The sequence below is a fragment of the Peromyscus eremicus genome, chromosome 22 (genome assembly GCF_949786415.1).
Source record: "Peromyscus eremicus chromosome 22, PerEre_H2_v1, whole genome shotgun sequence".
Classification (NCBI taxonomy): Eukaryota; Metazoa; Chordata; class Mammalia; order Rodentia; family Cricetidae; genus Peromyscus; species Peromyscus eremicus.
The window spans coordinates 3,990,346-4,002,813 of NC_081437.1; the positions used below are offsets into that span (position 1 = coordinate 3,990,346).

Genomic DNA, 12,468 nt, shown 5'->3' on the forward strand with positions numbered 1-12,468 from the left:
GAATTGTCTGCAGACAGAATAACACAGGGATTTTAAGAGTGTTGGTAAAGTCAGAGAAACCTAAACCTCAGAGCCTGTAGACAGCAAAGCTAAGCAAAATGTTCCATTTGAAACTGGAGGAGAATCAGGAAAACAAATTAATAACTTCTTTGAAAATCCCAAAGTAGCACAGACTTCAAAGTGGTGTTGTTTTTAACTTAGCAGAGAAACGTGTGAAGAATTACGTAAGTCAGACTATAAAAGGATTGAGTCAGTGAAGAAGATACTCAAGGGAAGAGGGTCAGACAGAAACCTCCAACTGGTCAAAATACAGAGGAGCAATGATTGTGGGATGCCTAGCCCAAAATGACACATCTATAGCTCAACTCTCACATCTAAAACTCAGGCAGCACTAAGAGGGGAGAAGAGGCAGAGAACCAGGGAACTGCTGTGACATTGTGTCTCCTAAAAATGACTGGGAAGCTTATCTCATGATACCTCTATGACCTGGCTGCCTAAATAAGACCTAAAGAATTACAGCACTAATAGACATGCTTATATGTGGAAGGCAGAAATCTCCTAGAACCCCACCCCAGGAAGCTAAAGCATGCCAAGTGTTGGGATTCTGCCGTGCTCCAGCTGCATGATCGCACATGCGCAGTTCAGGAGCTAGACAAGGGGTCTTGCGTCTTACATTATCAGTGTGTGCTGGTGATTATGAATGCCCTACATGGTCACGCGATCTGCGCATGTGTAGCGTAGCTCCATAAGCCCACATGTGCTTTAAAGAGCCCTGACTCAGACCCCACCCTCTCTCTCTGTTCTGTTCTCTTTTCTCCCCAACATCTTTCTCTCTCTCTCTGCACGTGCTCCTTCCCCAGACCTGGTTCTCTTGTCTCCCCCTACTCCCCCCTAAGAAAGCTCTGATACTGATACTGGGTTTTGTCATGGCCATGACCTTTCCACGAGGTAACCAGTGCCGCTTTCCATTCTTACACCAAGACAGGAGAAATGGTCTGCCCCAGGGATGAGTCCCCTGAGTACTTAGTGTTCAGCCCTGAAATCATATATGTAACAAGTAAAACTAAGTGAATAAGCAAGTTGTCTTTATATATTTGTATGTGTGTGTGTGTGTATGTGTGTGTGTGTGTGTGTGTGTGTGTGTGTATGCGCACACAACAGTAACAACTAAAGAAAAACAGGCATGATATCCAGAGGGAGCAAGGGGATACATAAGAGAGGTTGGAGAGAGGAATTGGTAAGGGGAAAAATTACGTAATTACATTTTAATTTCAAAAAATAAGAAAACAAAAAGCAAGCGAACAAAAAGATAGTGTAGACTGTGACTTTAATCAGTAAAGTCCCACAGCTTCTGGTTCACTAAAAGATTCAGAGCCCTGAGATAAGATTTATTTGATAAGAATGCCCCCTCCCCTTTTGTCTGTTACATACTTTCACTCTGGCAGGGGTTCCCTACATGTCACAGCTTTTGTTTCTCAAAGTAATGCAAGAAGATGTTTTACTGTTCTCATTTGAGAAAAAGGGCTTGCTAGTAATTTGAGAAACTGCCCTAGAATATAGAGTTAATAAGTAACTAGGGTGGATTTCTATAAGCGTATGCTCATTCTCTCCGTTATGCTCTTTTCATTTAGTGGCCCTTAGTGAATCCTTAGACTGCTTTTGATAGTAACATCTAGAAAAATCTCAGGTGCTAATATATTATTCAAATGTTACTTTATTTTGTATTTTTAAGAACACAGCAGATCATACAATAACTTCACCGATTTAATATAAAAGAAACGTCATCTCTTTTATCTTCTCATCATACTATGTGTTCAATATTGATTCTGAGACACTTTTGTGACAGTTCCATTGATCTTTCCATAGGTGACTTGTACATCGGAGGAGTGGCTAAAGAGACGTACAAATCCTTGCCAAAACTGGTCCACGCCAAGGAAGGCTTTCAAGGCTGCCTGGCTTCTGTGGACTTAAATGGCCGGCTCCCAGATCTCATCTCGGATGCTCTTTTCTGCAACGGGCAAATTGAAAGAGGATGTGAAGGTACCACATCTCTGTTATTACATAACACAATTCTGATACAACCAACATATAAATTCAATTAGAAAAATAATCTCACTAGCCAGCAAATAGTCTGCTAACTGGTAGCATTTTCACTTAGAACTTAGAAATTCTTACTCATGTTTTAAATATTTTATTCCATAAATCTTAAATTTTCTGAATTATTCACAAGAATGAACTAAGGTCCAACACATAATAGGAGCTATAACTATGGGCCTTGTCATTTTCTTCTTAGCAGACTACAGTTAGGCTAACTAGCATATTAATTAGTTCTATAATGTTTGCATTATAGCATCAGTTAGCTACTTAAAATAGAAAAAAAAAGTATAATATATTTAACCCATTTCAAACTTTGCATTCATTTGGATAAAAAATGAGAGAAAGGCTCAGATACTCATTCTTAAACCACAATTTGATTTGTGTGTATCTGGTAGCAAGCAATATATTCTCTGTTTTGTTGAAAATAAATGTTTTTATTTTATCCAGGGCAAATGTACAATGCTTTGGAAATGCACTCGGCTCTCTTACATTCTTTCATGCCTTCTGTCAGATCAAGAGCTACAGGAATATTTTTTGATTGCTGCTTTCATTTGGGGTCATTTCTTACTTCAATACCTCAGAGTTTTTGAGCCAGTTCTAACTGTATACATGTAATTCAGTCACATTATCATGAACCGTGGGGCTCTGGGTGTGTTAGTGCTACTACTTCTCCTTAAGGTTCAACATAGTTTGGTCTATTTTGAAAATTTAGATTATAAGAAATTTTATATGAGAGAAAAAGAAGATGTAGGTGTGAGTCCTATGCTTTAGGAGATTATGAATCACTTCTCCTCAGCCAGAATAAAGTCATTATATTTAGCAGTTACCTAAATCTGCAGAACTTTTAAATTTGAAATCACATTTTTCCATTTCCAATGCATCTATTTCTTTGAAAAGCTAACTTAAATTCAAACTGTTGAAATAATAAAAGAGAGTAAGAGTATTAATGGAAGACTTTTTTGAATTCATTTTAATGTTATCACCATATTTATTGATTTATTTACTTTAAATTTTGACATAACACTTGTTATGTGGTTTCTCATACTCCATATTTAGTAAAGGAAACACAATTATTAAGCAAATATGTTTCCTGTAATAGATGAATTAAAAATGTGAGATATAATTTTGTTCCTTAGAAATGGTCTAACAAGTGAAACTATGTCATTTATTTATATTTTAAAGGAAAGGTACTACAGTTTTAGATACCACTTTTGAAAAGTAAGCCTTGTTACAGGCTGGATGGCAAGGACTTTCTAGAAGAGACTTTGGCAGCTCAGTAACCAGCAGACAGGAAGAAGACACAAGTACAAAGGACCCTCCCCTACACAGTCTGTTAGTGAAGGATGGAAGGAAGGTTCATGGGAGCAAGACTGCAAACGAAATGTTTGCAGTAATAACACTTGCTCTTGTTTTCCAACCTAATCTAGTAGGCAATTTGTCGAGGATACTTAATTATAGGTTTCTCTTCACTGGCCTTAAATGAGCTTCTGAATATTTGCACTCACTGTGGTAGCTTATAGAATAGCTCTGCCCATGTATACAGGAAGTTTTAAATACTTCAGCCTTAACAACTGTCATCCCTTCTCATGGCTTTCTTTACTCTGGGACTGTCACCACATCGCAGTCTTTCTGACATCATCCCCCCTGATGATTTCATTCGTACTTTTAATTTGACCATTTCTATCCTGACTTATTATAATGATTAGCTCAGATAAACTAGTCACAGGTGTAATTGATGAGATTCCTATGGCTTTAGGGCTAGCAATTAAATTATACATACCCAATGTATTATCTCTTCAAAGACAATTGTCTCACGGAATTTAACTCCTTCTCAGATTCGAATCACTTAACTTCTGTGTTAATAGAAATGGTGTGTCTTTGACATCTCCAAATAATAGCTTGTCAAGGTTTTCCATCATTCTTACCTAACAAGACTGGCCAAACTTCAAGTTCCTGGCCCATAAAAGGTTCTTGATCTTCCCTCAGTAATCACTTGTTACATTTAATATCTAGCTTATTTCAATGGACAACAGTTCATTCATATATAAATACTTCTCAGCTAGAGAAGAAATCTATCTTCAGTCCTGTATTTATATTGGTATTTTTCAAGCATCAGCCTATAGTGAGCTAACTTGAAAAATTATTAAAACCCAAATTAGCAGATATTAACACCAGGACTTGTGATTCAGAAAGTCTAGCATGGGTCCTTAGAATTCTACCAAATTCCCAAGTAATGCCTATGCTGCATGTCCCACATGTTGAAAATTTCTTCAGTAGATACATGCATACAACAGGAAACTGAGACTGATAATCAACCATGAGAGTAGGCTCATTAAATTCCAGATGACTTCTCAACAAAATTTCAGTGACATTTTGATATTCCTTCTGTAGACCTGTGCACTCTGTCCTGGATTGCTTTGTGAATGGCTGCAGTGAGTTGCTGTCTGATTATAATGGCTGTCACTGATTAAGCAATAGTGGTTGTGAGTTTGTATATACCATCTTATTTAATCCTCAAAACACTATAAACACTCATGACTGCCCTTTTCCCAGATGAGTAAACTGAGCCTCAGATAAATCAAACAACATTTATAAGATTAGGGAAGTGGAAGACAGAGGTTTCAAATTACAGTGTCCTTCACTTGGAAGGACAGGCTTCTAAACCGACTGTCCTCTATTGTCCCTTAGGTCTAGAGAAATTGTGTTTGACTTCCATTTTTTCTTCCCCTTCTGGTCATATCCTTTAAAAAAAATTCACTTAGCGCAAATGTCATTTGGCTTGTTCCCAATTTCAGTCAGTGACAAAATAACATAATAAGAAATATTATATAACTAGAGGGAAAATAGATCAAGACTTTGACTTATGCAGATCTCTATCAGTGCTTAAGCATTGTTCTAGAAGGTGAGTACTTCCAAAAACTGTCGCTGCTCAGACACAGGGATGCAGTCACAAGTAATGCCTGAAATATAAAATAAAATATAAAAAGACTGTGAGAATTTAACAATGAGAAATTAGAAAAATAAACATGTTTTAGTGCTCTCAAAGACAGCTGGCAGCTCTCCACCGTTTAGTCAGATTCATTCCTAAGATCACAGTGTCAGTACACTTAGAGTTTAGCATTGTTGAGTAATTGCGTGACTAATGATTTGTGTCGGAGCTGCGGCGCTGATGGTCCTCAGTTCTTGATACTACTTCTTCTGCTGTTGGGCTGGTCAGGAAGTAAGTGACTATTTGATAAAATAACTTCTCCATAACACAGGACTCCCCTATACCTGATTCTCATCTGTGGAAGTAAAGTCAACGAAGATTGTTTCAAGACTATTTTTAGTCTCTGAAACTATGGGCCATTAATTTGTTGGTAGACCACTGCATATGTTTGGAACTCAACAAATACTGAACAAATTAGTAATTCATGCTTAAGTTGAAAAAAATTACATCTAATCAGTTTCCTGATAGATTATTATTATTTCCAGTATTACTTATAATGCTATTAGTGTCTTAATTATTATTTGATGTCACTAATTATTATTACATAATTGCGATTTAACTATAGATACTGCATTTGTATAAATGCATGTAAGTTAGGCTTACTTTAGTAATTTTCTGTGAACAATGCCTTTACTGAGAAAGTTATCATATAGTATGATTGTACAGTACATGTTAAACTTTATTTTATAAGACCTTGGCTTCTAATTTAAAAAATATTTATTCACTGAAGCAATGGTCTCAATGGCCATCATTAGCATTGAATAACTTTGGAGTCTATTTTCACATTATTTAGAAAACATAATTATTACTGCCAGAAATGATCCCAAAGTTATTGTTTATAGATTTTAAATGGATCGTGTGCATTGTGTTCCCTTTTATCATTTTGTAAATTCTTTTTCCTGGAGTTTTCATGTAAATATTATTCACATGGAAGTTTATTAGAACTAAGGACAGTTATGAAGGCATAGACAACACCAAGAACACTCTGGAATCTATAAATCATATATACCCAGCTTTTTAAGAGTGAGAATGAGTATGACATCCTGGGATCTTATAAAAGAGTATTCTCTGAGGAGAATTACAGTGCAGGTTGTTTCTACCATCTTTATGACTTTCTTCACCTTCTTCAAATGGTTCAGACATCACAGCAAAGCAGAACTAAGGGCAGATAATACATTACTGTCTTAAGTCATAGTTGTAAATGAAAGTTTTCCTAAACTGAGAAGGAGAAGCACACCAAGAGGTACTTTCTCCATCGGGACCATAGTCTACAATGTGCACCATAGTCCACACATGAAACATCACACTGCATGTTCCAAGAAGCAAGTCGTTTAAGGAATCCATCTACATCTGTACAGCGGAGGAGGAATCACAAGAGCCTTTTAAGTTTTCCCTCCATGTGTCATTGGCTAGACTAAGCATTATATGTATATACACATATATAGTGTAAACATAAAATTTATACTGCTTTCTCATTTTTTGGCTTCTCTTAAGGTTTATGGCTGTTGGTATTAATTTGTTTGCTACACATAGCATTTTTTTCCCTTTACAGCAGCATGCTTTTTTGAATCTGAACATTCTGTTTGCCCCATTTCCATATTGCTTACTAACATTTAATATATTTTGCTTTTTTTTTTATTTTGCTGACAAAGTTGCATTGATGAAAGCTGACTTGCAAGGTAGATAGCCCTGTGTGTATAAAACAAGACTGAAACCCCACCCTACACAGTGGAAACCCTAAAGTAACATTTTTTTTTTTTTTTTACATTTTTCAGTAACTGTTATTTGGATTCAGATTTCATTTTCCCCCTTTTGGATGTTGTTTTGGATGTTGTTTTGGACGTTGTGCAAGAAACCTCATTTTGTAGAGTAGTTTGCATAGGGCTTTCAGTCTTGACTATGTTTGTACAGTCCCTGCCTTTAGTGCTCCAATCATACTTTTCTGTTCTTTGTTATTCAGTGTTGTAGTTATAATTCTTTAGAAACAGCATAGCGTTCCCTTTACTTGTGTGTTCAACAGGGGCATGCCATTACATTGTTTTCATTTTATGTTAACTGCATGATATTGTCAAAGCATGTGAACTGATACTTGCCAACATACCTATCCAGAGGACCAAATAATCATGACCTTAGCCATAGTGTATGCGTGGAAGCGGCTGGATCTCATAGGGCACTTTTCCATAAGTCTGCTTGATTATTTTGCCAATCTTTATCCCAGTTTCATGATCTTACAATATCCATTTGTCATGGCATCTCAATTCATTGTTATGAAGTTAAGGAGATCCATTCATTCTCTAATGTCCAAATGGTGACAGACAATCATTAATGACAGAATAAGATTACCTACTACCACCATGACCGTCTTAGAAGCTACAAACTTCCTTTTATTATTTGTTGGCTTAGGTACAATTATGATGTATTTGTCTTGTACTTGAAGCTTAAGAAGGCCTTCAGGTTAAACTTCTCAGTTCCTAGTTCAGGTGTGTGAACTTTCAAAACTAGCTTGGACATGTAATTTAAGGTGTTGGCAACTACTATATGTGATCTAGCTCATGTAAAGAACATTCTGAATTTTTAAAAAGAACCCAAGTTTCTTTTGGCATGTTTTGCAGGGCCCAGCACAACCTGCCAAGAAGACTCATGTTCAAATCAAGGAGTGTGCTTGCAGCAATGGGATGGTTTCAGCTGTGACTGTAGTATGACTTCCTTCAGTGGGCCGCTCTGCAATGATCGTAAGTACCTGTCCAATTGTAGAGAGATACTTGTCACTGTTTCCAGCTACTGCTTGCTGCACAAGGTCTAGAATTCTGAGTTTTTATATCATTGGCAATGGCACTGTCATAGATGTGGCCCTCAGTTTTTTTCTATAAAAGAACAAAAGCCCATTTTGAAATAATATTTTTTTTCAGGGCAGTGAATACCTTAGTGCTTTAATGGTGGTGGTTGATTTTCAACTGTTATAATTTTCTCTTATTGGTTATTTATAGCTTCCTTATTAGAAAGAACATTGTTAATTTCCTATATGTTGAATTCTTCCCAAATTTTTGAATCCTTGTATTTCTTTGTACTATGTAGTTTGAAAGTTTGTCAGGTGATATCTTGAGGACCTTGGTTTCTGTGTGTGGTTAGAAGTTTCATTTCTCTATCTTTCTACCTCTCCTTAAGTAAGTCCAGTCTTCCCAACTCACTTTAAAAACACTATGTTTAATCAGTTTTTCAAGACTTCTTTCTTGTCTTTTATGCACTTGAATTCTCCCCTTTAATCTCACAGTGTGAGCATGATAGGATAGATAGCCCTCACATTCTATCACAGTCCTCTCCTAGAGTTGGTATCAGAACAGTGACAATTTGAGACAGAATTTGCTGGCCAAAGAAGAAGTCTTGTTTCTGAACTTTCAGAAAGGTCTTGCTTCATAGGACTTCATCAAAATGATAAAAACACATCTTCTAATGTATATACAGGGTGTTCACAATGAAGCCTCATGTTTGACAAGTAGACTACATGCCTTGTGTTGTATTTAAATACTACAGCATGGATGCCAGAGTTCTAGGAGAATGGGGAAAGGGATGTGATAGTTGAAGATCTGGGCTGTACAAAGAGGCTAAATTTGATTTTTAATTTAAGGAGAGTTTAGAGTATTGGGTTTTTTTTTTCATTCTTTAATCTTTGTCAGCAGATATGTGAATCACAGTATCAAAAGTCGTATCAAACTAAAATAAGTCATGGAACTGAATGGTTACAAACTACAAATATAGTACAGTTCACCAGCTGTCTTTGGTTTCTGCCCAGAATATTGATTATAGGAAGCACAGGCCAAAAACAAGAAAGACTATTGGAAATTAATGGTAGCCAAGGAAGGGGTCGTCACATATCTTTAGTGTATAACCTTGGACAAGTTACCTGTGCTCCAATAAATGACATCCTCCCATGCTTGTGTAGATAGCCCTGTTTACACATGAAAGTAAGAAAAACACTCCCTGAAAAGAAATAGGGTTTCAGTAGGAGAAGAAGAGTGCTGAGACAGGACAATGGGTGTGAGAAAAATTAATGTAAGGAAGACAACAATACTTAAAAAGAATCCCATGTCTGTGTGTATATTGTCAGCATGAATTGGACTAATATGGTTAATAATAATAAGACATGAGGCTGACAGAAAGATGGGTTGGAGGTCCTGGGGGCAGTTGGTCAGAAGTAGTGAGGGGTGGATATGAGCAAAATATATTGAAATTTTCAAATAATAGAAGAAAAATTATTTTTAAAGGTGCCGCCACCATGAATGCAGAAACATTTAATCTCTGCTTTTATAGGATCATCTTCCCTAGTATATAGTAGCTTGAAGAAGTAAAAATACATTAAAATCATCATCCCTTTACATATACCTTATGTCCCCAAATCAAATTACGATTAAGAAAACAGTCCCTTGTTAGTTATATAAATAACCTCGTATAAAGAGTCAGTGCACACTTACATATACAAAAAGCAAAGACAAAGATTTTTAAAGACCTCTCACAAATGCTTGATTAACGACATGTGCTTATCTGTAGATCAACAACTGCTTGCATTTGCTACTGTTCAAAACTGACATAAACCTCTTTTCAAGGACAACCAGAAGACTGAGAATTTGTTATGATTTTATTATTGCAAATTTTTAATGCTGAATTCAAGCTTGACAGATGTATGACTACATGTGGTAGTTGAGAGGGCTTTTCGGTATGAAAATATTTTTCATTTTGCTCGAGAACATTCTCTGCCAAACTCTGCTAAGCCATTCCCCATGTTTTACAAAACAGTTGCCATTTGGTTTTGTCAGACCGTGTGTCCCATACACCAGTTAAATATGAAGAATGCAATTTTCTGTGTGTGTTTGTTAGGCTTTTCCTAAGGAACATCAAAATCTGACCTTACGTATCAGGCTGTCCTCAAATCAGTGTTTGCAGAAAACTATTTAAATGATGCTCTTGGGTGACAGTTGTACGGATGGCAATGATAAGGCTAGTTGTTATTTTCTTGTAAATGGGTAAATGTCATTCAATAAATATGTCTCCTGATATGCCTCTTGCACAAATCAGTGCTAAATTATATTTGAGAGCTCTCAGAATACATGCATTTTGATTAAATCATTACCTCATACTAGCTTTAATGGAAATGCAGTGTCCTCATGGCTTGAACATTGGTGTTTTCCTGTGATGAGCATTTGTAGATAAAGATTACTATTTAAAGATGCATCTTATTTTAAAACAGTTAAAATTTATATAAAACAGTAGTAAGTATTACTTTAAAAGCTTTCAGGTTAAAGATGAGAATTGAAACATTTTGATACATATTCTCCACATATATCTTGTCTCTTCATCTTGCCTTTGTTTTGTTTTGTATTTGTTTTTCTGTAACAAACATAGATAGTAGTAATCTTGGATTTTAGTAAACAAACACCCTTTCCTTTATTGAGGTTGACTTTAAAATTAAAAATAAACAAGCCAACAAGAAGCCTAGAGCCACTGAGGGCATCTCTTCATGCTATTTCATCCCTATCTCAGTTACTAACCCATGAATTCTGTGACTGTAACCCCCAAATCATAAACAAAACCCAGGAAAATGGAAAGAGACAGAAGCATTTCAATATATATATATATTAAAAAAAACACAGTGCATGGAAAGAAGAGCCCCTCCCCCCAGTAGAACTTCTAAGTGTCATACATCTGATACGGTTTATAGAGTGGGTTTGAGTAACTAGACATTTTTATTTATATTAGCCTGGAGATATAATTACCAGTGGGATGATGGGAATACTTTATAAATTGCAAGTAAAATCTTGGATAAATCATACTAATTAATTGAATTGAAAGGAATCTTTCAAAAACACAGGCATCTTTGTAAAGTGATACCAGAGGCTATTTTTAAAAAATATGTGTTTTGTTTTTTTATAAACCCCTTCATCCTTGGAGAATTGCCATCCTCGAGATGTACTCATTAACAAAACAATTGTAGGCTGTGGCTGAGTATGGTGTCATGCATCCCACTCTTGTTCTTTACAGGATCAAATCCAGGTCCTTGAACCATCATTTTTCTGGATTGTTATACAATGTTTTCAGTGTTGCTCATTTCCCATCCCTCCCTCTTCCGATCTGTTTTGTTCCTCTCCTACCTTCATTCTTCCCAGTTTAAATGTCACCAGCATCTCTTGGTTGATTCTTCCAGTCGGAAGCAGTTCCTGCACTATTTTATTGGCCATTACTCTCTACCATATAGTTTATGTTTGTCTTATCTCTCTAAAAGGGTATATTTTATTCTCCCAGGAACAATATTATTTTGTATTTTAAATTTTCCTTTATTTTGGATCATATATCTGAGGTTTTTGCAGCATGTTGTAGATAACGGGTAATAACAGGAGCTTACTAAGGCAATGGTAAGTGAATATATGAAGTTTGCAAAAAGATTTCTAGTGGCCAACACTACTCTAGATTTATTAGTCTGGAGTTAATAAAACTCCTTGTTCTGTCTTTAGCCTTCATATATACACTTAGATATTGCAGAACACTCTCCATATGGTGTGTTACTGCCAATTTACTTACTCATGGCATCCTCCACATTATGTTTTCCAACTTCCTCATCATTTCACAAGCTGATTTTTTCACCTGCTGAATGTTCTCATCCCACCTGGAATGCATCCCTCTCACTTGGTCTTCCTGAAGAAATATTGTTTCATGTTTGACCTCTGTTTAAACTGTTTCATGCCATGGAAATGTATCTGTTGTCCTGGACTAGGCATTACTATTTCTTTGTTTGAAGTATGAGGGAACTAGTGTGTTGCATTACCTCATACAATTTTAGGTAGCAGATAGCTGTTAACTTTCTCTTTAACTGTTTACCAAGTGTTCAGTATGTTCTAAGTCTGTGTTAGGAGTTTTCTTCCATTTTGGAACTTCTGTATACCGCCTATTTACATGTTCATGCATGCTCACCATCACAATACCAGTGTGCTATCCATTTCTGCTTTCACCCTGTGGTACAGATTAGAATGTAACCATATTAGCTAATTTAATGTCAGGTTGAAGAAGATAAATATGGCTATGATCACATGGAAAATAGCAAACATAATAACATTGTCACATTACATTAGTATGGAAGTGTAGTGTGCCAAATTACAGTTCAGCTTGGAACATGTCTTTTCCCATAAGGGAGTAATACATCACAGTGCTGTTTGGTGCTATGGCTGTAGGAGGGTGTGGGCTTGGATATTAAAAGACTATTTTCAAAATTCTAAACTTTGCCAAGGGAAAAAATCTTTTGGAGAGGAATTCAGTGTATGCTTTGTGTTTGAATTACAAATATTCACTGAAACAATGCTGAAACACATTATTTCACTGAGTCTTTTGACTGTGAC

General features: G+C 36.1%; 1 protein-coding gene across 1 annotated transcript in view; it reads left to right on the forward strand.

Annotated features, from left to right (window-relative positions):
* LOC131897733 (neurexin-1) overlaps window positions 1-11,139 on the forward strand; it is a 164,952-nt gene extending 153,813 nt beyond the window's left edge. The window contains exons 12-14 of the mRNA XM_059248723.1: window positions 1,867-2,040; window positions 7,699-7,818; window positions 11,120-11,139. Coding sequence (XP_059104706.1) covers window positions 1,867-2,040; window positions 7,699-7,818; window positions 11,120-11,139 — 314 coding nt within the window. The remainder of the gene's footprint in view (window positions 1-1,866; window positions 2,041-7,698; window positions 7,819-11,119) is intronic.
* The last annotated feature ends 1,329 nt before the right edge of the window (window positions 11,140-12,468 follow it).